The following is a 23,483-nucleotide window of genomic DNA, read 5'->3' as shown; positions in this document are numbered from 1 at the left end:
TTAACAGTAGCGAGCATTGACTGTGACGCATGTTGCCATCACATGCTACCCCGTAGTCATCATATTAGCCATCATTCTTACCATCAAACATGGATTGTCTGCTTGTTCGTCGTCGTCGACTTCTGTCCTCTAAATCTGGAGGTTGAATTGGAAGCTAATGCAAGCTTTCACTGAGCCAATAGGATCCTGGTGAATCGGCCAATCATCGGCCAAGGATCCAAGTACTTCATGGAGCTCACGAGTTCAACTAACGTACCCACGCTTAGAAACCTCGAATTGAAGGGACAAATATCGGTCGATGACAGTCCATCAGCCTACATCTCCATCCCTTTTCAATAATAATCATTTTCATCATGGTGTCTCAAGCGGCATATCCCTATCTCATCTCGAAGTAGGTCAAGCACTGTGGTAATATTACTCAAAGCAAGTTACCAAAGCCCTACTAACGCTCTGCAGGGTGGCAGATCCGCTCTTCGCCATAGTAATTGGTAGTTCAGCTGCCTTCATCCGAATAAGGCGCGAGCACCGTGAACGTTTCCCCGACCAACCCTCAGACTTCATCTCGCTACTGAGTCTGGCCCAAGGAAGAGCAAGCCGATGGTGGAATAACTGGCAGTGAAGCACGAAGACTACGAACGGCTGCCTACTTATACTCGCGCGATGTATGTGAGGATTACGACACCTATCGACAATATTACGAGGGGAAGAAACATTACCAGTACAGAGAAACGTCTGAGTATGAAGTGTTCGCTACTCTCTTTACCTTTGATACCCCAAACAGCTTGATGGCGAGGTTAGTCCATACTAAGATGGAACGGAATAGCTTGGTAGTAGAAGGTTGATGCTGTATAGGACAAACCTACTATCATAGCTACAGGCTATCTTTCATTGGTCCGCCTTGAAATTCCATACATATTCTTGGAGCTATTGTTTATAAGCATGCTTCTAGCCCCGGCCATGGGACGTCTACGAAGCTACACATCCCGGTGTGATGTAAAGAAAGCATTTTATCCGGTACGCTTGTATTATTCGAAAAATGAAAAATAAAGTACATCAGCGTAACCAGTATGCAACAACACCGTTGATTATTATCGATGCTGGTAGTGCCAAAGCGTAATGTGAGACCGAAAAGAAAATTTCCCTGGGTAAGAGGAGAAGCAGCCAAGTGTCGAATGTTGAACGAACTGGTGTCGATTAGATTTCATTATGGTGACATTTCACCATCGGTAGTCTGTCACCCCGCCCGGCCCCCAGGTACTCAAAACGCCAGCCACATCCTGCCAATAAATAGAAAGAAAGGACCAGAACCAAGTAGTAGAATAGCCGAGGAGTGAAGCTAGACCGGCTCCTTTCCCATATTAAAGCATAGTTGATCGTTTTGCAAGGGAATGAAAAATGGGAGGAACGGCCATGTTCTCCTTAGCTGTGGAGAGAATGGATTCTATAATTATCCGGACAAAGATGACATCACGTAATGACATGGAGTATGAACAAATCCCTTCCGTGAACACCGTTAAACCAAAACCAAACCGAAGAGAGCAAGTGCATTACTGCAGCTCGGAGAAGCTTCCGAATGTGTTTTCGCCGGAATATCTAAATCAGTCACACGGTCAGTGAAGTGAGCCAGATGATAAATAGGCTTCGAGGGATTACACACGTGATGTATAGGAAGCCGTCCTCGTCCTTGTGCTCCTCATAGATGCTGCTCATGAGAGCGGCAGTTGGCGGAAGGACTTCGTCGACGAAGATGAAGATGGCCTTCTCTGGAGAGAGCTTGATGCGTTTGCGGATGACGTATACGAACTGTCCGACGGTGAGGTCTGCAGGAACGAGATATTTCTTCTTGTCGATAGTGGCGATATCTGATTTCTCGACCTTCTCGCAGATAACCTGGAGGACAGAAAGTGGTTGTTAATTTATGTTGAAGCTGGAGGCTATGGCTGGAGCCTAGCAGGAGATACAAAGGAGGCTCTTACGGGGATGCGGTCTGCGTATTTCTGGCGGATGCGCTCAGCTTCTGCCTTGCGCTTCTCAAAGGGGTGCTCGTCCTTGAACTTCGATCGCATGGTTGTTGGTTTTTTGTATGTAAGTTGCTGGGTGGTAACTGTGTTGGCAAACAGAGCAGTAGGCTGGCAAGAAAGGCAGCGTAGATGCAGAAGGCAGAAGTTGATGATAGCAGGAGAGAGGAAGAGCGAGAAGAGAGCGAGAGAGAGCTGGACCCCGCGTACTTAAACGGAAGGCGGTGGGCACGGGACACTAAGGCCGAAAGAGGACTAGCGTGGTCTCCACATGACGTGACTGCCTGATCGCAGGCGGTGAGTTAGCCACGTGATGCATCTGCTGACAAAGACAGCTGAACTCTGATAGCTCATGGACAAAGCTGGCTGTTTTGGTTGGTTGGGAGGCAGAGGTCGAAGAGAAAAGGAGGAGAAGCGAAAGCGAAGACGAGAGAAAGTGACTCATGATGGGTATTATTGAGGATAGTAAAGTGCAAGGGCTGATGCCCCTTGCAGATAAGCAACGAAGTCATGGTTGCAACAAGGGGCACAGACGGGCCTACAGCCCACCGCGTTTTGCTGATAGGTGATAGGCCTGTGGTAGTTGTCGACATTGTTCGATCAACAGGGACGTCAAGGCTGCCCAAATACTTTATGCAGGCAGCCTAACAATGACTCGCATCTCCCCAACACATGATCTCCTCTTCCCCCCCTTCAACTATCGGTGTTACCTTGTCGATGCATTCCCTGAGCCTCTCTTTTGGCCGCAGGTACATAGCTCACTCAAAGTTGAGGTGAGGAAGAGTTCCAGGGTGGTGGTCCGAGCTCAGATACTTGATATCACGTGACATTGACATGGCCTGATCCGGCATACATCAAGCATATAAAGTCCTTCAAATCTTCGAGACACACACCATCCTGGAAATTCATTTGTTGTTTATGTGCTTTAATGGACTCTAAGAAAATTGGTTGCTTCAATTAATTCTGTTTGGAAAGTACTTATATTAGAATATCTTGATGGCTACTCGCATAACCTCGATCTTTCCCAGGGCCTTGCGCCGTATGCCCTTGGCTCAATGCCAGTGTCTCCAAAACACCCGGCGCCAGGCTCATAGCATAGCGAGAAGGAATGTAGGAAGCCCTAGAAAGGCCTTGCCCTTCATTGGCTTTGCGACGGCTCTGACAGCGTTGACGTTTTACTTTACGGTTCGGGCTCTTAACAACTATGGATATGAAACTCAATTGCTAACGAAACCTGTAGACTTCTACCACTCCCATCTCCCTCGAAGCTCCCACCATTGCCAAACTTGACGAAAAAACCAGGCGTGAAACAGAAATAACATCTTCTTCTCCTATGCGATTGCGCATGGAGAAACTGATAAAAGAGCAACAGAAGCGCATCATCGACGAACTCTCCAAGATAGACGGCAACGCCTTTACAATAGATGAGTGGGACCGCCCCAATGGTGGTGGAGGCATATCGTGTGTCCTGCAGGACGGGAACGTATTCGAAAAGGCTGGTGTCAACGTCTCAGTCGTATATGGAAAGTTGCCTCGCCCAGCAATTGAGAAGATGCGCGCGGACCATAAATCCTTCGTCTCCGCAGATGTTGATTCATTGGACTTCTTTGCTGCTGGACTATCGCTTGTCCTTCACCCAAAGAACCCTATGGCGCCTACAGTTCACTTGAATTATCGATTCTTTGAAACATCTGATCCCAAGGACGTTCTCAATGGGAAGACAAACTGGTGGTTTGGCGGTGGTACTGACCTGACCCCATCATACCTCTTCCCTGAGGACTGCGAGCATTTCCATAAGACCATAAAGGACGTCTGTGATACGCATGACCCGTCGTATTATCCAAAATTCAAAGCCTGGTGTGATAAATACTTTTACCTCACGCACAGAAATGAAGCTAGAGGCATTGGTGGAATATTCTTCGATGACCTTGATACAGATTTCATTCGCCAGTCTTCGCCGGCCTCAGTCTCGATATCAGACAAAGAAGCACAGGAACGTCTTTTCTCTTTCGTCACGGATGGTCTGTGTTCTTTCCTGCCTGCATATGTCCCCATTATAAAGAAGCGTAAGGATATGCCATTTACAGAACAGGAGAAGGACTGGCAGCAGCTTCGCCGTGGGCGATATGTGGAATTCAACCTTGTGCATGATCGAGGAACGAGCTTTGGATTGCGTACCCCCGGCTCTAGGATTGAGAGCATACTGATGAGCTTACCCCGAACTGCGAAATGGGTATATATGGATCCTGTTTCAGGGACAAGAACTGATGGTGTAGAGTCCGAGGATGTTGAGGGTATGGAGAGGGAGAAGGAGTTGATGGAGGTACTTAAAAATCCAAAGGAGTGGGTGTAATTTTTCTTGGTTCATCTACTTTTTGTATTTTGAGAGACACGTCATAGCTTAATTGTACGATAGTGTATAAAAAAGAAGGCAATGATAGTTCCTAGAGAGGAGATTCAGTTTGTGTAGATAAATGCTATATTCAACATCTACGATACTGTGTGGTAGAGATATAGTATTATAGTATTCTCAAAGACAAAATTCCCAAAAAAACAAATGAAACCGAAACACGCTCACGGCAATGATGGTATCTAATCCAAAACAAAGGAAATAGGAACGGTCAAGTCACCTTTGTACCCATGTAAAATCAAATAGAATATGATTGCGTTGTAATGTCTATTACTCGCTTCTCACTTCCCCTTAAAAGCAACGTCTGATCCAGCCGTGTATGCATAATGTTACAATTCTTCACATCTTGCCTGAAACATCTACCGTCCACCAGCTTTCGGAACAACCAGAGCTCTCTGTTTTCCTAGCCATGTGCGGTTTGCTTCTGCATGGTGTGCACTTGCACCGGCTGCACCACGGTGACGAGAAAGCACAATATTGCCGTTCTGTAGCCGCGACTGGAAGTCATACCAGGCGGAAGAGATAAGGGCAATTTCTCGTGCTTGTCGGTGAATTATTTGCATCAATTCAGTCTGTTGATACCCACATTAGGTATTCCTGCTTGTGTTGTTAAGTTGCAAAAGAGACAAGGGGGAAACGTACCTCTTTCTCCTTACTAGCCTTGATCTCCTCCTGATCTGCAGAGAACTGCTCGTAGTGCCTAATCCGCTCTTGCAAAGATTCGATGATATCATTTTGTTGGTTCATATGCTGTTGAGAATGTAATAAAAGGAAAACAAACCCAATTTGTTTGTTGTTTGGTTATCCGATTAGCCACAAGATCCCAACTCGGGGTTCATGAACATGCCGATGTAACATATTAGGGAGGCGCCAGGGTTAACAGCGTCATAGGCATAGATGAGACCTGCGAAGAGGAGGGACCAATGCCAGAGCTCGACGAGGCTCTTGACCTGGTTCGGGTCAACCTCTGTCTCGATTGTGGGATTTTCTTTTTTCTTCTTTCTTTCCATTTATATTTGGATTAAGAGGAGACTTCTCCAGTTCAAGGCAGAGCCCGCTCTGGGATTGGTCCCTGGGTGGTTCTTTGGAATTCGGAGTGAGGGTTGAGAAAATAGGTGTGTTGTAGGGTGCTCATTGTGTAGTGGTAAAGGGAAGAAATAGGGGGTGAGTAAAATAAAAATGTTTAGGACTAACCTCAGCTCTTCTGGCAAGATGTTCTGCGCTGCGTTCAGTTGTTTCTGCAAGTCGCTCTAAGAACTCATTGGTCATATCGTCATCTGTAGTGTCGTTCACCCTGACAGCATTAGCCTCTTCGAGGAGCTGTTTCATCTCCTCAAGGGATGCTTCTCCCTCAGTAGAAAGCTTAGTGTCAGATTGCTTAAATGTATTTCTCAAGTTGTCTCGCTCACGAGATATTTCGCTGATCTGGAGCTGCCTAACTTCAAGCTGGCTGGTGAGAGTTCGGGCAGTGGCAGCCAGCACGGCACATTTCTCTCGTAGAGCAGTTTGCTCAACCGAATTAACCTCCGTTACTTCCTTCACCATTTCGAGTTTCTCCTTGTTAACAAGGCTCACTGGACGTAGTTAGCTACTGTAAGGAATGGTGCTACCAGGAGAGTTGGCTTACACTTCATGTTGGCATCGGAGAGCTCAAGCTTAGTAGCTTCAAGTAAACCTTCAAGTTCGACGATCTTTGTTCGCATGATGGTATAATCAACGTGCAAGCGCTGATGAGCGTCTTTGAGCTCGGCATCAGTCTGAAGGGAACACTGATAGAAATCTTCCTTCCATTTTCTTTCACCTGGAGCCTCAGGTTCGGTGTCATCGGGTGTCTCCTATACAAAAGTGTAAGCCATTAATCCATAAAATGAAGAACAACAACATATAAAAACGTACGGTAACGGCTTTGTCAACAATTGAGATATTTTCAAGCTTCCTCTTGAGCTCCTCGTTCTCAGCATTACTGGAAAGAGTTAGCTAATGTAAAACCGCATTCCACAAGCCAAAAGATAATGGGAGGGAAAGGTATTCAACTTACAGCTGAGCTTCCCGCTTTCCACTTTCTTCCAGATCACGCTCTAGACTGGAGCCGTGCGGTTTAGGAGTGGACGGTCTGGGGGAGGCTGGACTGCTATCAAGACCCTCTAGCTCTCGTATCCTCTCCTGTAGTCTGCCGATGGTATCTTCATCCCGGGTCCGCTGTTCCTCAGCTCCTAGCAGCCTCTCCGTTAGAGCATGATTGTCAAATTCCAGCTTCTTCTTTAGATCTTGAATCTCATGTCTGTCCTGCTCGACACGCGCAACCAGTCGTCTGTAGTTCTCAACCTCTGTCTCTCGAGCAGCGGAAACCCGCTGAAGTGTATCGCTTTCTTTCAGATGTTGCTGGAGGTCCTTGACCTTGTTCTTCAGAATCTGGTTTTCTTTCTCATAGTCCTGACTAGCCTGCAGCTTCTGTCTGTATTTTTCAGCGGCATTGGCTTTTCTAGCCAGCTGGTCTCGCTCAATCTTGATCTCGTCGTATTCGTCTTGCAGAGTCTGGTACTTTTGGTTTTTAACACGGAGAGTCTCGAGCGATATGCGCAAGCTGTCGATTTCGTCTTGGGCGGCCGTCAGTTTAGTTTCTTGTGCGGCTATTATATCTTGCGTCCGGTGTTCGTAGCCCTTGAAATTCGGTCCAATGTCGGCTTTGCCAGACTTTAGTCTTGCTAGACGGTCTTCCGTGATGTTTAGTTTATCCTGCAGCAGCTCGTTTGCTTCTCGAAGGCGTACATCCTTCCGGTGAAACTCTTCCAGGTCTTTCTCCAACTGTTTCTTCTCGTTTGATAGCTTATCGTTCTCGACCAGCAATTTCCCAACACGTTCCTCGAACTGCAGCTCTGGGTCCATGGCCAGGTCACGGCGTGCCTTGTATTCGTCCTGCTCATAATTTATCTGGTCCAGACGGTCCTGTGAGGGGTTTTGTGCTTCTTCTATTATACCCTTCAAGCCTTCCTGTGTTGCTGTTGAGAGCTGTACCATTCGCTCTATGTACGATTCGGCTCCAGGGGATCTGATGGCGGCCATGAGAAACAGCTTCAGCAGCCGGTTGGTCTCCTTTGTCGAGGCCGTCTCGGCAATCGACTTGAGGTCGGGGTCTGTCGAGAGACCGGCAGGTATCTCTCCATCATATCGGTTCCGTATATAGTTCAGCAGCAGCTTGTGCAAGTGTTTGAGATTCTGCCATCTCAGCACCCAGTGGTCTTCAGGCGAGCTCTCTGGAAGAACACCCAAGAACTCGTGGGGGTCTATGTCCTGTAGGATCTCCCAGAGTATCACTCCGTCGTATAAATCGTCTGAGGACTGGATGGAGGTGCCCAGGGGGAAGCTGTTGATCCATTCAAGGAGCGTTGCAGTTTCGGGTTCGTTTGGCATGGTCACTCGAGGCAAATGTGGCGTTTTGAAAAGGGAGGGAGCGTGGAAATCGGGTCGGCAAGAGATCGAGTATGATTATTCAACGGTATATGTGCCAGACAGCGGGCTCCATGCTGTCGATAATGCAGGGAGGAAGCGAGAAAAACTATCGGTGAACGTTGGAGACGCCCACTTCGGGGGGGAAAAAGCGACGGTCAATCAGAAGCCAAAGTCTAGCTGCAGCTAAACGTGTACCATGCCCTTAAGAACGAGACAGCCCACCAGCCGCCCTGGCCACTATTATTTAACTGCCGATCAATCGTTGAAATTGGGCGTGGTTACAGGGAACCGTAATAATAGATATAAACAGATATCTACTTACATATGGCGATATCTACAATATGATTGATTGCATTATCCTGGGTTTGTTGCGCGTTTATATAAAGAGCATTAACTTATGCAGTCCGGCCGCATAGAAAACGGGGTTTAGTTCCAATTTCAGTTTGGTGTCTTGGTTTAAATGAGACACAATAAAGCGAGTGTATTGATATCCCACAGATCAAACAGGAAAATTAAGGCTCTTTGCCCCTTTTGATGGTACTGACACCATGTGGTTGCAACAGGTAAAGGGGAAAGACAGAGTGAGAAATGGAACAAGAAACTGTCAGGAAACCAGAGATATTGCAAACAAGCGGAGTATTGTAGTAGTAGTATAGTAGTATGGCTGTACAAGGATGAAGGTGGGAGACAGAACGATCCGTCTAGACGTTGACCGAGACGACCTGGTCTTCCTCGATGGTCGCTGGGTACCTGGCGTCCATAGCCTTGACTTGGTCCATCACGGATTCAGGCATTTCGCCAGAGAATCCTCTGCGATTAAGATATCAAGGGTTAGTAGGGCAAATAACTTGTTATGGGGCGGAGACTGCTGTTCCTCAAAGCCGAGTGGATTCAAACGTACTTGATCAAGGCTGCAGAGACGACGCAGGTTAGCGAAAACGATGTTCCTCCACAGGCATCAAAGGGAAGGGAGAGAGGATCGATAGTCTATGACTTACAGTACTCGTGGGTGATCTTGCCGCCCTACATTACGAAAAAGAAATATAGTCAGTGGCTTGCATCTTAGGGAGCAGGACCGAAAACGGATGATATATTGATGTCAGGATCGGTTTCTTACAGCGGCGACGATGGCCTCCTTTGCCTTCTGGACAACGGAATCTGGAGCCTCATTGCCGAAGCTGACGATGACGGACTTCATGCTGGCTGCCATGATAGCGGGCGTGAGAGCAGCGAGAACGAGAGCGAGAGAGACTTTCATTTGAGAAGATAGACGGACAGCTGTATCACACTGGCTGGTTGTTCGCAGTCGAGACTGAGAGGTGGCTTGCAGAGCGGTCGATGGGCACGAGGGATGATGTGAATGGATGTCGGTCGGTCGTCGTTTGGTGTTTCGCGTACAGGGCAGTAATTTAATGTTTCGTTTCCCTTCCCACCTTGCTTGAATATATATAGGGTTTCCCTCCTGCCCAGCAAGAGTGAAGAATTATGTATCTGCCTAGGCTTGTCTTAGCTCGCCTTATATAAGAGCATTCCTTACGTATATTGGCGGGTGAGGCCCGGTGCTCCATGCCCCGTACCGTATGATTATTCTGCTTTCTACTCCGTATCTCAGCCAGGTATGATGATGATGCCCACCGCCAGACGTCTTTGGGCTGCTGCTGCTGCTGCTATTCTCCTTCCTTCTTCCCCTTCTGGCGCCTCCCTCTCGCTGCTTTAACTCATGCTCGCTCTGTCGCCCTTTGCTAGTTAACCGCGGGTCCTTGGCTTGGCGCTTCACGTCATGCTTGGCCTTGGCACAGAGAAGAAAAAAAAGGTTGCAGCGGGCGGACGAACCATCACGTGATTCGGGGATTTCCTCGCTGTTTTAAGCCCACTTACTTCCGCTTTTGACCGATGAATCATGTGACGTCACATGTCCTGGGGTATCTGACTAAGCTTGTGTTAGTCACGTGCTGGGTTTCCTTTCCCCAGCCTCGAAAAAGCGCAAAAAAAGAGCAACGACAAGAAAAGGACTACGCGGAAGAAGACGACGAGCGACGACGACGACGGCGTATATCAGGTCGATAGACACGGAGTAACACTCCTTCTATTGAGCCGGAGAGAAGCAGTGGATACGGAGTGCACAACAAGATCTGGGAGGACAGACGGGGGTTGTACACGCACTTCTTCTTGCTCCATCTTTCGGAGTTTTTTCTCCCTTTGTTTTCTGCGTCTCACCCTGCTTCAAGTTCATTAATCTCCTTTACTGCCTTGCTTGTTCATAACTTGCTCCTCTTTCAGATCGCATCAGCGCTTTACTTTCTCCTTTTGCTACCGCCGTTGACCGCACATATCCTCGCCATCGTTACCGACCGTCTCTCGTTCTATTTTCCCTCGACGAGCTTTCAGCGAACTCCCGCCTTCTTAGTGTGGTTTCCTTTTTGAGGTCACTCTGCTGCCGGGAAGCAAGTGACGGGCGCATACAAAACGCAAAAAAGAAGCAAAAAAAAGAAAGCCGAGGGTAGACAGAGCAGGGATTTAGGGCCGTATAAGTGTTGAAGTGGGCGGTTATATTGGCTCCCGATTTTAGGATATTGCGCTGGCATTACATGCTCGCCATCCGAGTTTTCTGCAAGGAATAGCTAGCAACCATTCTAATATTTTGTCCTGTGTCTCTACCTATCCTTTCTATCCGCTTGATTATAAGCTACAAAATTACAACTCAAGAAAAAAAAAAAAAAAGGCACAAAGAGCAGCTGAAGAAGGAAAACAAAATTTAACTGAGGCAAAAAAAACAAAAAGACCAACTTACCCGGCAAAGAGGAAAACGAGTCATAGTCGAAGGCTTACTTTGCAACATCTCACCCCTTGGGTTTCCTTACCTTTTCCTTTTCTCTTCTCCTCTCAGTGTTTGATACCCCGGAGTTGTTCCATTGGAAGAAGAACTTCAACCAACACTCCGCCCATCATGTCAGGCCTCGTTTCTGACGAAGTTGCGGAGGACTATAAGAACTCCCTGGAAGACCTCACAACGAATGACAAGTTCCAAATAAGCAATCTGACCGTTATTGCAAAGGAGAATACTGAACATGCCATGGCCATCTCCCGAGTGCTGGAGAATCACATAAGAAACGTAGGTACCAATTCTCTCTCCCGTCTCTGCTGCTTTCTCTTATCTCCCCCTTTGCTTTCCATTTTATCTGGGTTTCAGGCTGCATAAGTACTTTGCGCTGTTGGATAATGCTACTCGAGAATATGGGAAGACGGTGTAGAAAAAAAAAAAAAAAAAAAAAAAACCCGGAGCGAAGTTATATTCTAATTGATCTCTGTAGACACCACCATCTCAAAAGTTACCAGCTCTCTATGTAGTGGACTCAGTTGTGAAGAATGTAGGGACTCCTTACACGCTGTTCCTGGGACGCAACTTATATCAAACATTCATGAACGCCTATACTCTCGTTGATTCGCAGACTCGCAAGAAGTTAGACGAGATGCTCAAGACATGGAAAGAACCCGTTCCCGGTTCTTTGGATCCCAGGCCTGTCTTCCCAGCTGAGATTACTCGGAATATCGAGAATGCTCTGATCAAAGCTAGGACAGCAGCCCTTCAGCAACAACAGTCCAGAAGCCAGCAGGAAGCCATGAGCCTTGGTAGGGGTATAGGTACACCGCCGCCAATATGGAGAAATACCCCTACACCACCCCAGGGTGGCCCTAGATACCCTCCTGGATACGGTTATAATAACCAACAAATGCCGAGCAATGGTCATGGATATGTAAGTGGCTAGTCATAATACATGCAAAAATTCTAGGCACCAATTGCTAACTTACAGGCAGCCCAACCAACCACCATTCAACCAACCACCACAGGAACCAATCAACCTAGCCTCCTTACATCGTGACGTTGACTCGTTGATAATGAGTGTACGGCTCGAATTCACTGCTAACCCACTTAACACTGCAGTTCAGCAAAAGCTCAAGGCCCTTTTAGATCTACAGAACATTCTACAACAGCAACGGTTACCTGATGCACAGCTAAAACAGATCCGTGACCAGGTATCTCAGCTTTCTGCTTCCAGCGCAAAGCCAACACCACCGCCCCCTGCACCTGCTGCTTTGCCCGCTCATATCTCAAATCCCGCGGTCTCTACACCTCCTATAGTAACAATACCGGCTCAGGCACCGCAACCAAACCTCCAAGCTTTACTGAACCCAAACACTCTTGCAGAACTTATCAAGGCAACCGCACAAAAGCCTACTCCAACCCAGCAAACTCAACCATATACCCAACCGGCTGCTCCTACTCCATCACTTGCAGCAGCTGTACAACCGCCTGCATCCCTAGCCGAAAGTCCCTTGATAGCGTCATTGAGAGCTCGAGGCCTTCTACCTCCTGCTACAGCAACGCCTACAACCACACCACCTAATCTCCCCTTCATCATTCCAGGCCAACCACCTTATACTCCAGTGCCTGCCAACACAAATTCTCAAAGTGTCAAGATTAAAGTTCCAATGACCTCTGCTTCGATACGAATGTAAGTACCACTAGTATCTTTATCCCTAAAATTTACTCTGATTAACTGACATATTCCAAGACCTCGCCCAAATTTGATTTCCTGCTTATACGAAGATAAACCGAACCGCTGCGGAACTTGCGGTCGCCGATTTGTCTCAACCCAGGAAGGGAAGGACAAGAAGGCTAGACATCTAGACTGGCACTTCAAAACAAATCTACGGATAAACGAGGCTGCCAAGAGAAGCCAAAACAGGAGCTGGTATCTTGACGAGCGCGTAAGTTTATGCAGTCAGCTTGGTGTGTTCCACTCTCCAGCGTAACTAACATGCACTCCAGGACTGGATAAAATTCAGAGAATTTGAAGACGACATTGGTGCTGATGATGCGTCTGTCGCTGCCAGAAAATCCAATAGCGAAGATGCATTAGGTAAAAAGGCAGGGCAGCAAAAATGGATCCACGCTCCCAATGATGCCACGCTTCGCAATACTCCCTGCCCAATATGCCAGGAGAACTTTGAGTCCACTTGGTTTGAAGAAGCGCAAGATTGGATATGGAGAGATGCTATTAAAGTTGGAAATCGCATATATCACGCTAGTTGCTATGCAGAGGTCACAAAAGATGGCAGCACAGGTGCCAATGCCGATATATCGCGGGGCCGAACCAGCACGCCTGATTCCGTTCTCGGCAAACGAAAAGCAGAGGTGAGCATCTTCTCTTGATGTCTTGATATGTAGAATATACTGTAACGTTTACTAACTTCGTGTTCGATCTATAGGATTCGGATCTCTCTACATCCAGCGTCAGAATTAAAACCGAACCAGCGTCATGACACTTGCTCCGCGACTTTAGCAAATGAAAAGGAGTAGCAATTTTATTCCACTGTCTTTCTCCAGGCACCCATCATCGTGTCCTTGTCCTTTTCTGACCCCTGATTATCCCAATCTACATTCCCAATATTCATATATCCCATCTGCATTGTCATCTTCCCCTTAAATACTTGTTTCAGTCATGTTTACACACAGCGGGAAGTGCCTAAGTCTCCTTCAATTGCATGGCGAATAGACCTGCTTTTATTTCGCTGTAGTGCCTTCTCCCATACAAAGAACTTTTATACTAATATTAATGGGACAAAAATAGTATCTCTAGGTAGTAATAGGCATCACAGAAAAAGATAACTCCTATGCATTTAAGCTCTCTTTATCCTTATCTACTTTTATTAATCTATCCTGTGGGAGTAAAAATAAGCTAACTAGCAGCCACTGGAGGCTGTAACCTTAATCATCTCTAAAATTAAGCTAACCTCATATAAAAGTAGTAGAACTCTCGTATATACTACCTAGAGAGGTATACTAAACTTATAATTTTTAATTTATTGAGTAGAAGTAACAGAAAGGTATTGTTCAAAATAATTTAATTTGTATTTGTAGCAGTCACTTAAAACAAAGCCCTATGAACCTCCCATGTAAGAACACCGACCAAGCCGCAAACGACATTAAGAAAGTACCCGCGACACATTCAAATTTCAAAGGTTTCCCACCCCAGAAACGTACAAGGCACAGATATAACCACACAATTTTGGAATCAAAAACAAGGGGCTGTAGACATTTAGTACCAGGTAGACATCATATGAAGCGGTCAAGATCGAAAGAAGAATTCTCCTAAGAGCCAATGAAAGGCATGCTTTATTGAGGTCACTGGGATTTTTGAGTGTCAGTGGCAGGAACCTTTGCAGTGTTAGGGAAGTCAGGATCATTGACGTTGGCAGTTGCGGTATCAGGCTCGTCATCGACCACTGCCTCGGTTCCCTGGTGTGGAGGAGCTGGTTCCGTAACTGCCGCACCCGTCTTGGTGGCAGCACCTGTTGGCGGAGTTGGAACGTCAGGGGAACCCGAGTTTCCAGACCCATAGATGCTGCTATCCGTACGTGCATGGCCGATTACACCCTCTGGGTTGGTATGGATGTTGCGCTGTGAAGATATCATTAGTTTCTTGAGTTTGAGAAGTAGTTAAAGCTCACCACCAAGCGAAAAGCGCGGGATATTTATGTTAACTTACGCGAGATCTATTCTCATCAGCATACCTAGCTGCGGCGGTGATCAACTCCATGTCCAAGGAGTGCTGCATCGGCATGATAAGTGCTGGACGCGAGGCATTATTTGGATCCTCCGGGTGAATCGCTATAGTCAAAAGGAGCAGATAGTTAACCCTCGAGAGACATAATCAAGCAAAACGCGAAGTACACGTGTATTCTGACGTGCATATTGCTTTTCACGGCCTTCGACAAGGCAGAAATTGGCGTCAAATGGTTGTAGCACAAAGCAAAGGAGCATAGAGGCTTATCCTGGACAATCCACTGGAGGGGTTTAAATCGGTAGGACTTACGCTGCAAGTTCAGCAAGCTGATATCAACAGTAGTAGAAGGGCTAGAAAGCAGCTCTTGTCAGCCATACTATATATAAATATAAATAAATATATAGGGCGGATAAGGAGGAGCCGTGTCCCTTGAGCCAAATACTTACCAGGTTGGTCTCCCAATCTCGTACTTGTGTGGTTGAGCCTGCTCTCCATGAGAACGGAGGCAAGAGCAGGAGAGTACACACCCCATTGCGATTCTCGAAGTGATATGAATGTGAAAGACCTAAAGAAAACGAGAGGCAGTCAAAGGCTTTGACCAGGAAGAAATTGAAATTTGCAGTGGATGTGCTATGGTGATGAACAAGAGGGGGAAGGTGAAGTTGATATTGATATGTCTAGCTGCTTAGTCGGCGACCAGATATACAGTGTATAACTGAGGCCATGAAGAAAAGATGCGATAGTATAACATGCAAGGGGAAAAAAAGATAGTAGACCAGAAGACTCCACTGAAGTTGCATTAAAAAGAACACTGCATGGTGCTTCTGGACAGGAACTTCCCGTTATGGGGAGCAAGGAAAACAAAGGGCGCAGATAGTGGGAGAGAGAGAAGATACAATGCATTTATATGAATGTATTGCTCATAAAAAAGAAGCAATAGAACAGATGCATTGTATTTCTAACAAGTAACATACAGTATACAAGAGCACCAGATCCCGCAGGTCTATACACGTTCAGGAGTTCCTAACCACCAAAGCAACAAAAAGCCTCAAAATAGGGGAATAAATGGTATCCCATGTATAGAGTCGTAGACACGTATTCCTGACAACCGAGGAGGCGAATGCGAAACAAAAAATAGGTAGGGGGCCGTGGTTTTGTATGGGGCTTCTCAGAAGAATTACTTGGACAACCCGATCTTGCTAAGGATTGGAGATTGCTTCTGCTCAAAGACTCCGAGAATGCTCTTCCAGACCTGGCCAGGCTCCTGGCTAGCATCAATTCCGCTCCAGATACCGGTCTTCTTGTAGTATCCAACAACGGGCGCGGTTTGAGCATGGTAAGTGGCCAGGCGCTTCTTCAATGCCTCGGCATTGTCATCAGAGCGCTGGACAAGCGGCTCCCCAGTGATGTCGTCGGTCATCTCCTTCTTCGGTGGGTTGAAGATTTTGTGGTAAGATCTTCCGGAGCCCGGGTGGATCAGTCGGCCCGTTATCCGAGAAACAAGAAGACTATCATCAATCTGGAGTTCGACGGCATGCTGCAGCGCCTGCTTGCGTTCGCGAAGCATGTCATCCAGTCGTTCAGCTTGAGCAACTGTACGAGGGAATCCATCAAGGATGAAACTGTGAAGAGGCAAGGGGGAAAAAGTGTTGTGTCAGTAAGCTTGGACCATGGTCCCAACAAATGGTGGTAAAACGTACCCCTTCTTACACTCCTTGTTCGACTCCAACTCGTTCTTGATCATGCCGACCATAATCTCATCGGAGACAAGTCCACCTTGGTCCATGATCTTCTTTGCAGCCTTGCCGAGCTCAGTTTGGCGGGAGACTTGTGATCGGAGCATGTCACCGGTAGACTTGTACGTAGTTGTTAGAGCGACAATGGACGATACTAGGGTATAAACAAGTCGGTTGGCAAAAATAGACATACCAAATGGCACACGCAGTATTTCTCCTTGATCTTGGGCGCCTGGGTTCCCTTGCCTACGAGCCACGGTGGTCAGTTGAACATTTCGGCAAAGACGGACGTGTATTCAAGACGCTACATACCGGCTCCAGGAGGGCCCATCAGGATCATCCGCATCGACTCAGCAGCCGAATTGGAGTCTGAATGACCGCCATTGAGCAATGCCTTCTCCAATCCAACTATCCGGGACTCCAGGCTGTTGATGAGGTCCTTCAGGGCATCGATCGATTCGCCGTTAGCTGGGGCCATTGTGAGCCGAGGACGAAGGTGGTGGTCAAAGAATAAGAACAATCCTTTGGAATCGGGAACCGGACGAGAGCGCGTTCAGCCTGGGATGGCAATTGGCAAGCAGATGAAGCGCGGAGAGGTTGAGGAGAGGAAAGAAAGAGAGCGTTCAGCAGATCCGAAGAAGAGAAACGAAGAACGTCGGCGAGGACTAACCTGATGCTTGCTTTTTCTTGCCGCTCTTGGTTGGTTTCAACCTGCAGCGCGAAGAGCTTAAAGCCGGCACACGGCAAAGATGACTCAGCAGTCACGGGCTAGAGCTCCATCACGTGAATATTAGTTATCAAAGCTTAGTCAATTATTAGTAATTGATGTGCTTACTCAGCATGCCGCTCTGTTCCCAAAAGCTTGCGCTTAAGCTCTGGGACAGCTTCAAGCCAACACGGCGGACGGACAGACAGACAGACAAACAGACAGAAAACAAGCAGACGAAGACGAGGAGCTGCAGATATTTACCACTGTTGGCTGCTGGTCTCCATACCTTTTTCTCGTTGCGTCTTCTATCTCCTCCCTCCGTCTTTCTTGTGACCTCGTTCTGTCCGTTTCATCATGCCTGCTACTACCACCGATACCCTCTCCCTCGTCACCACAACTGTTACCGTTGCTCCCTTAGTTCTTCTCTCGGCAGCAGACCACTATGGACGGTCAGCAAAGGGGACTAGAAAGCGAGTTGTTGGTGTATTGCTCGGCCAGAATGATGGGAAAACGGTCCGCGTGTCCAACAGTTTTGCTGGTAAGTGCTGTGAATGCGCGGAGTTATTATTATACATCGAAGCAGCGGAGCCCCGTATTCCAGCCCTACTGACAATTCATTTTACAATATAGTGCCTTTCGAAGAAGATGACAAGGACCCTTCAGTCTGGTTTTTAGACCATAACTTCGTCGAGTCGATGAATGATATGTTCAAGAAGATTAACGCCCGCGAGAAACTGATTGGATGGTATCACTCCGGCCCGAAGCTGAGAGCGTCGGATCTAGAGATCAACGAGCTGTTTAAACGATACAACCCAAACCCTCTACTTGTCATTATTGACGTGCAGCCGAAGGAAGTCGGCGTGCCTACCGATGCATACTTTGCTGTTGAAGAGATCAAAGATGTGAGATCCAGCGTTCCCCCATGGCTCGATTGTCCCGAGAACTCACAAGCTAACATCTAACATGTAGGACGGAACAACAACGTCCAAGACTTTCGTTCATACCCCTTCAATAATAGAGGCTGAAGAGGCAGAGGAAATAGGTGTAGAGCATCTTCTAAGAGACATTAGAGATGTTGCAGTTGGCACCCTTTCCACCAGAATAACGTCACAACTTCAGTCCCTACAAGGCCTTCATCTTAGGCTTCGGGATATTGGCCAGTATCTTGAGAAGGTACTAGACAGAGACCTCCCGGTCAACCACGCCATCCTCGGTCATCTCCAAGATGTGTTCAACCTCCTGCCAAACCTCGCTACAGCCAAACCAGGAACTTCCTCCGGTGCCATTGGTGCCGAACAACAAATCGAGAACACTGAGCTTGCCCGTGCCATGAACATCAAAACAAACGATCAGCTTATGTCCATCTACATCAGCAGTTTGATCCGAGCCATAACCGCGTTCCACGACTTGATAGAAAATAAGATCCAGAACCGTCAGCAGCAGGAGGAGAGAGAGGCAAAGAAGGAAGAGGGAAAGGAAGAGAAGGCCGGTGCCAATTCAAATACTGAGAATAAGAAATCGGGCTCCGCTTCATGGATGGATACCAAGGACGAGCCAAGTTCGAATGAGAAGGGGAAGAAGAAATGATGAATTACATGAATACATTTGAAGCCGCCATTTTTCGCTCCTTGTGGTCTTCTTCGCTCCTTCTCAGAGCATAATTGGAACTAGCCAGCGATATTCCAAATATTGCATGTATCTTTCCCCCAATAGAGCTTCTGTGGAATGGGTCGACGCACTGGATCAGAAATATAATGACATCGAATTAACGTTGCTTCCTTAAACCTCTAATTCAAACACCGGAGCCATGCTATATACTTCTGTAAAATATCCCTTATGGTTGACACCTTTCTTCCTCATGCCGCAAGCTTTCCCGCAAACTCCCGAGAATCTATCTCACATCTCCGTACTTTGCTACCAAATACACCTGGACACTGGGATACAAGCGCACACGCCAGTAAATGCTTGCAAATGGATGGTGAATCGTGCATGAAGCAACAGCCCGAAGGAGAAGACCTACAGGGTGTGCTTTGAGTCAGACACCCACCAAACACCCAGTTTTTGCTCTTCGTAGTGGTATCAACCGGCTCATTCCTCACCAGTAATTCAATATGGGCCTCTGTTTGGTGCAGCGTTTCATCCATCTCCGGATCAAGATCCCGAAAGGTGGCCAGCGTAAACGCAGGACATGTACAGTTCCATGCATCAAGACAGACCTGATATTCGCTCTCTTGTTGCTCACGGTGATTGTCTTCCTCTACTCCAGGTCTCCTCTTCGCAGCTGTAGACAAGACGAAATATATCTCGCTATCAAAACATTCACCCTCGTAGTCATCTTCTCCGTTGATATCGCGCCTCTGCTGCCGCTGTGTCCCCGGGTCATCTCCACAGTATACCTCTACCTCTCCTCCATCTTCCCCGTACTCTGGACGGGATGTGGCCTCTCCCGCGGGCCCACTGTTCCGGGGCTTAATAGTGTATCTAGTGATCAGATCTCGGTCGAGGATATCAAGAGCTGGAAGCAGCTCATTTGGGAACAGGCAGTGCAATGTCAGCACCAACGGCTTCACCTTTGCTAGAACATCTGCCGGTAGCTGCGATAATGGGTTTCTCGATGTGTCTCCTTCATCATCATCCACGTCTGGTATTATAGAGACTCCTTCTAGAGACTCCAGGACTCGGCTACAGGCGGCGAGCTGCCCTATAAGGCCTGTGATAAAGACTGACGAACAGGGGAGCGAGCTCTCCGGGCTTCCAGAGTGAAGGGCTGACATTGAACTACTGGCTTCACCGAGCATCCCTTCTCCCGGGAGGCGTTAATTAAAACCCGTGCAGCTGGGAGAACGGGTGGTTAAATGGGATTTTGAGTCTGGGAGAGCTGGAGCCAGGGACGAAACGTAGCCCCTTGCCTGCTCGAGTGGTCGATCCAGTGGAAAGAGAGGGTTCAGAACTTATACGAACTTTGCCAGCATTAGCTATGCAGCATCCGTGTAGCAGCAGCGACTGTGTCCAAGATATGTTCCTTGCAACAGTTTAGTTTATGCATGTCTGTGGCCATAACCGTAACTAGTGAGTTAATTTTATATCTGATGCTTGATTTTAGCCAAATAACTACATGCAAAGGCCCCTCACATGCCTATAACAACCAAGATCAACTCTATAAAAATAGCTAGGCCGAATCCTCCAGAGACCCAACATCTTTGCAAAGTTGCAACACAGACCTCCAACCCCCATACTCACCCTATAACACGCCAGAAATAGCTTGATGGGCAAGGAGAAGCGTTGCCCTAGCGTTGATTTGATCCTCATTCCCGTGTTCCCCAAGCTTCACACTCCCAGTACTTATCCGCCTGGGATACGTCCTCTCCTTGTGCTCGGCCTTGGGACGAGTTGACCGGTTACCTTTGGGTTTGCCCCGTTCTTCGTTGCCGAAGGCACTGCTTCTTCTCCCCATTATCATCCATTAGTGGCGAAGGTGTGAGATTCGCACTATCCTCCTGCGTTGCGCCAGCTTCTTTCCAGTCGTCAGGCCTGGGCCGCTTTTGCCCACTTTCAAACAGACCCTGAACAGCTCCTCTGAAGACCCTTCCACCCATGGTGATTTCGATGTCGACCTTTGCTGGCTGGACCTCCCACCGAAAAATCGAGTCAGGGCTGCTAGTATTTAAGTTACGTGAAATTTCGATCAAGTCGGTCGAGCCGTCACCTACTTCTACGGTAGCTTCTTCACCCTGCTGAGTCTGGGGTTGCCCAGGGGTACTAATACGTTTTGAAACCCCACGTTCATTCGAAGGCGTCTCACTCGCGTTGGCTTGTAGGGAGCGCTCAATTCTTCCAGCGATCGAATAATTCCCTGCAGTGGTAGGGTCGTCATTGATTGCCCCATGTGATCCTCTAAAAAGGGGTAGCCTGTTATATATCAGGACATACGGAACGTTGTTATCATCCTGGTACCCAAGGATAACGTTAATGTCAGCTTCACAGGAAAAGTCGTCATTCAGACACGTCCAGTTGCCTCTTGGTCCTTTGACATATGACATATAATGGCCCTCCTTTATTGTGGCACCGCGGTGCACGATAACTGAAGTGAGTTGATAGCGAAGGGTCTCTCCGACTGATCTCGCCTGTGGGAGCAGTCTTTCCGTGAGATCTAGGTCCTCGGCGAATTGAACCTCAGCCGTCACTTTAGAAGACTCCCCGCTCTCCGACACCTTGAACCTAGTAATCTGGATAACCAGCACCTCGGGGGCATCCTTGATAAACATTTCCCGATGAAGAGTCGAGTTGCAATCACAGTTGGCACAATGATACCCAACAATTTCTTCTGGCTTCATATACTCCTGAATGCAGTCCTCGAGTGATCCCAGTCTCTGCTCCGGTGGAGATGCACCCAGCACCCATGAATGGTCATTTTCGGAACACTTGGTGTGCTGACAGGTTTGGCAAGTGCTCTGGTATTTGAAGACATTTTGGAATATATGCTGTATATCTCCCGTACAAGTAGAGTTGTCGATCTGGGAGATCAACCTGGTCAGGAACTCAATACAATCCTGTTGGTCCGTGGAATGGGTGTCCCAGAATTGGCTACACTCCTCCCATAATCGAGAAAGGTTTACTTCCAGCTTTATGGAAGGGTTTGGTGTCCAATATTCATCAACCAGACGTCCCAGTAAGCAGACAAAACACTGCTCACGATCCTCGGAACGACCTGACCCATGGTTCAGCAAGTGGAGCATCAACCAATTAACAAAGAGGGGCTGATGTAGTAAGGCAGTCAAAATGCAGTTCCTATAACACAGGACACCTGTTCCATTCCTGATGCCCGCAGAAACCAGTGCCGTGTTTCTGAAATATAGACCCCAATCGGAGTAGAACAATCTAAGCTAACCCTAATCAGTAAAAATTGCAAGAAAGGATCCAAAATGTAGATTATTATTATGCTCACCCTTCCCCGGCTATTCTCGTTGGAGGTATTAGAGCTATGGTTGTCTGTGTTATTTGCCATGGTAAATTGAAATATTGTCGATGAGACTGAAGTCTAGTAATAAATTGCGTCTAGTTGACGCCAAATCTGAAAATTTTACTCCTCTGGTGTTGAATGCGTGTAGTAAATGGTGGCCTTGAACGTAGTGTCATTGAAGTAGACAGGGTAGTTTTTCGTGTAGTTACCCTGTTATATACATTTCAAGTATGTGCGTGTTTGTTGCTTGTTTGTTTGAACACGAACAGACAAGTCCATTCATCTTGATATCAAAGCTATACTGGAAGATTTTATGACAAAGCTTCGCATACTTGGGCCTTGATGTTTATCAAAGCTTCGACTCTGTCCTTTTATGAGGACAGCTGAAAGACTATATTAAGGACCCTTGAGCTGATATGGTAGTTCTCCGGGAGAAGCAGCTAAAGGAGGGCAATCAAGTGAAACATCTAGATGCATAATACGTATCGCTGTGCCACTGTATATAAATTCGTCCATGTTTAGCCATTATTATTATTATTATTATTATTAGCAGCAGTTTTGACTGGCCCGGCAAAAGGTATTGCCAGGTATTTAGGCCTATCAAGGAGAGTGAAGTCCCTCCGCTGGGCATAGAAAAATCAAGGTAGGCTTCGTTGGCGCGGAAACAGCTCGTATATGAAGACAATACCCTGAGATCTTTGCTTTGGTTTGTCCTTGTGCGTAGTGGTTTGATCTTGGGCTTTGATACATTGAATGCCTGCCGACCACGGCCAGCGATCTCAACCAGCAATTGAACAATGGGTATAGTTAAAGCAGAGATATAACAATATAGCCGCAATATTTCGGCGCGGATAACGGAAACGCGTAGATACTAGGACAACAATCGCGAGCAACGGAAGAAAGAGAGAAGATGCGAACACCCGCAAAAAGGAAGCCGGATCTCAGGCGGTCTTAGATCACATGACGGGTTTCTTTTTTGATGCATTTTCTTTTCTTTGTTGGCGTTTTTGACAAACAGCTCGGACAAACGACAACGACAACGACAACGACAACAACAACGCTCGAACACCGCAAGCATGGATAGGGAACAAGGATCATGCCTCCACGGATCTGGAAGTGCTGGATGATCAGATGGCCGAGTGCTTCAAGTTCCCTTACCCGCAAGAGCTCGGCTGTGTTGCTTCTGGCTTGCTCCATGTTCAGGCAGAGAACGCTGCCACTTGACATGAGGCGGCTAGACGCTCTTTGTCTGTGGAAGCCATTCATTTACTGACCGCCATGAGCTTAGACTTCTCTTCGCCCCCTAATAATGGCGAAAGCACACTCTATTCGATGCACGCTGCACCCAGACGAAGTACAACACCTTCTGGAATATGATGTTCTCTGCCTGTTCGCCATATCCTAGTTCTAACCATCAGCCACCCTAACCCTAGGCCAACAGGCAACACCTGGATATCAAAATTTTCTCCCTCTCCTAACTAATACGCTCTTCTGCTGCGCCCATTGGGATGCCAACCTCACGCGGCCTCTGAAGATCTTCTTAAGGCTTAGACACAGTCCAATCGAATTTCTCACCGCCTCACTGGGAAACTAGAAAGTTTAACAACTCATCTAGTTGCCCTTTACGATGC

At 47.3% G+C, this 23,483-nt stretch overlaps 12 protein-coding genes across 15 annotated transcripts; 4 read left to right on the top strand and 8 right to left on the bottom strand.

Annotated features, from left to right (window-relative positions):
- Positions 1 to 353: 353 nt before the first annotated feature.
- Positions 354 to 619, top strand: TERG_12416 (uncharacterized protein; the record flags this gene model as incomplete). Its single annotated transcript, XM_047751378.1, has 2 exons — positions 354 to 391; positions 457 to 619. The coding sequence occupies 2 exons, from the start codon at positions 354 to 356 to the stop codon at positions 617 to 619; spliced, it is 201 nt and encodes a 66-aa protein (XP_047606938.1).
- A 928-nt stretch (positions 620 to 1,547) lies between these two features.
- TERG_06497 (uncharacterized protein) lies at positions 1,548 to 2,066 on the bottom strand (the record flags this gene model as incomplete). Its single annotated transcript, XM_003233463.1, has 3 exons — positions 1,548 to 1,593; positions 1,658 to 1,890; positions 1,977 to 2,066. 3 exons carry the CDS (start codon positions 2,064 to 2,066, stop codon positions 1,548 to 1,550), a joined length of 369 nt encoding a protein of 122 aa, XP_003233511.1.
- Positions 2,067 to 3,014: 948 nt separating this feature from the next.
- Positions 3,015 to 4,371, top strand: TERG_06496 (uncharacterized protein; the record flags this gene model as incomplete). The annotated part of the gene is made up of 2 exons (XM_003233462.1): positions 3,015 to 3,203; positions 3,259 to 4,371. The coding sequence occupies 2 exons, from the start codon at positions 3,015 to 3,017 to the stop codon at positions 4,369 to 4,371; spliced, it is 1,302 nt and encodes a 433-aa protein (XP_003233510.1).
- A 416-nt stretch (positions 4,372 to 4,787) lies between these two features.
- TERG_12415 (uncharacterized protein) lies at positions 4,788 to 6,131 on the bottom strand (the record flags this gene model as incomplete). The annotated part of the gene is made up of 4 exons (XM_003233461.2): positions 4,788 to 5,000; positions 5,071 to 5,178; positions 5,623 to 6,002; positions 6,056 to 6,131. The coding sequence occupies 4 exons, from the start codon at positions 6,129 to 6,131 to the stop codon at positions 4,788 to 4,790; spliced, it is 777 nt and encodes a 258-aa protein (XP_003233509.2).
- Positions 6,132 to 6,462: 331 nt separating this feature from the next.
- TERG_12414 (uncharacterized protein) lies at positions 6,463 to 7,839 on the bottom strand (the record flags this gene model as incomplete). Its single annotated transcript, XM_047751377.1, has 1 exon — positions 6,463 to 7,839. One exon carries the CDS (start codon positions 7,837 to 7,839, stop codon positions 6,463 to 6,465), a length of 1,377 nt encoding a protein of 458 aa, XP_047606937.1.
- A 740-nt stretch (positions 7,840 to 8,579) lies between these two features.
- Positions 8,580 to 9,136, bottom strand: TERG_06494 (uncharacterized protein; the record flags this gene model as incomplete). The annotated part of the gene is made up of 4 exons (XM_003233460.2): positions 8,580 to 8,688; positions 8,780 to 8,789; positions 8,877 to 8,901; positions 8,996 to 9,136. 4 exons carry the CDS (start codon positions 9,134 to 9,136, stop codon positions 8,580 to 8,582), a joined length of 285 nt encoding a protein of 94 aa, XP_003233508.2.
- A 1,689-nt stretch (positions 9,137 to 10,825) lies between these two features.
- On the top strand, positions 10,826 to 13,203 carry TERG_06493 (uncharacterized protein; the record flags this gene model as incomplete). The annotated part of the gene is made up of 6 exons (XM_003233459.1): positions 10,826 to 10,990; positions 11,190 to 11,633; positions 11,695 to 12,392; positions 12,453 to 12,648; positions 12,710 to 13,075; positions 13,150 to 13,203. 6 exons carry the CDS (start codon positions 10,826 to 10,828, stop codon positions 13,201 to 13,203), a joined length of 1,923 nt encoding a protein of 640 aa, XP_003233507.1.
- A 547-nt stretch (positions 13,204 to 13,750) lies between these two features.
- Positions 13,751 to 14,829, bottom strand: TERG_06492 (uncharacterized protein). Of its 2 annotated transcripts, XM_003233458.2 has the most exons (2): positions 14,430 to 14,829; positions 13,751 to 14,341 (listed from the first exon to the last, which is right to left on the bottom strand). In XM_003233458.2, exon 2 carries the CDS (start codon positions 14,302 to 14,304, stop codon positions 13,897 to 13,899), a length of 408 nt encoding a protein of 135 aa, XP_003233506.2. In that variant the 5' UTR covers positions 14,305 to 14,341; positions 14,430 to 14,829; the 3' UTR covers positions 13,751 to 13,896. The 2 variants fall into 2 exon arrangements, with proteins under 2 accessions (XP_003233506.2, XP_047604614.1); XM_047748628.1 differs by having other exon boundaries at positions 13,751 to 14,829.
- Positions 14,830 to 15,624: 795 nt separating this feature from the next.
- Positions 15,625 to 16,661, bottom strand: TERG_06491 (adenylate kinase 1; the record flags this gene model as incomplete). Of its 3 annotated transcripts, XM_003233457.1 has the most annotated exons (4): positions 15,625 to 16,069; positions 16,148 to 16,302; positions 16,377 to 16,429; positions 16,496 to 16,661. In XM_003233457.1, the coding sequence occupies 4 exons, from the start codon at positions 16,659 to 16,661 to the stop codon at positions 15,625 to 15,627; spliced, it is 819 nt and encodes a 272-aa protein (XP_003233505.1). The 3 variants fall into 3 exon arrangements, with proteins under 3 accessions (XP_003233505.1, XP_047606935.1, XP_047606936.1); XM_047750204.1 differs by lacking the exons at positions 16,377 to 16,429; positions 16,496 to 16,661 and having other exon boundaries at positions 16,148 to 16,374; XM_047750205.1 differs by lacking the exons at positions 16,377 to 16,429; positions 16,496 to 16,661 and having other exon boundaries at positions 16,148 to 16,290.
- A 585-nt stretch (positions 16,662 to 17,246) lies between these two features.
- Positions 17,247 to 18,479, top strand: TERG_06490 (26S proteasome regulatory subunit rpn-8; the record flags this gene model as incomplete). Its single annotated transcript, XM_003233456.1, has 3 exons — positions 17,247 to 17,430; positions 17,523 to 17,794; positions 17,862 to 18,479. The coding sequence occupies 3 exons, from the start codon at positions 17,247 to 17,249 to the stop codon at positions 18,477 to 18,479; spliced, it is 1,074 nt and encodes a 357-aa protein (XP_003233504.1).
- A 269-nt stretch (positions 18,480 to 18,748) lies between these two features.
- TERG_06489 (uncharacterized protein) lies at positions 18,749 to 19,690 on the bottom strand (the record flags this gene model as incomplete). Its single annotated transcript, XM_003233455.1, has 1 exon — positions 18,749 to 19,690. The coding sequence occupies one exon, from the start codon at positions 19,688 to 19,690 to the stop codon at positions 18,749 to 18,751; it is 942 nt and encodes a 313-aa protein (XP_003233503.1).
- A 600-nt stretch (positions 19,691 to 20,290) lies between these two features.
- Positions 20,291 to 21,897, bottom strand: TERG_06488 (uncharacterized protein; the record flags this gene model as incomplete). Its single annotated transcript, XM_003233454.1, has 2 exons — positions 20,291 to 21,775; positions 21,838 to 21,897. 2 exons carry the CDS (start codon positions 21,895 to 21,897, stop codon positions 20,291 to 20,293), a joined length of 1,545 nt encoding a protein of 514 aa, XP_003233502.1.
- Positions 21,898 to 23,483: the final 1,586 nt, after the last annotated feature.

Source organism: Trichophyton rubrum, assembly GCF_000151425.1.
Source record: "Trichophyton rubrum CBS 118892 genomic scaffold supercont2.7, whole genome shotgun sequence".
Classification (NCBI taxonomy): domain Eukaryota; kingdom Fungi; phylum Ascomycota; class Eurotiomycetes; order Onygenales; family Arthrodermataceae; genus Trichophyton; species Trichophyton rubrum.
Note: the sequence above shows the minus strand (reverse complement) of the source record. Positions and strands in the feature narration are given on the sequence as shown.

What these genes read in the sequence shown, in the direction of transcription:
- TERG_06492 (XM_047748628.1), bottom strand. Translation starts at nt 14,304, where the DNA reads ATGCACGTACGGATAGCAGCATCTATGGGTCTGGAAACTCGGGTTCCC.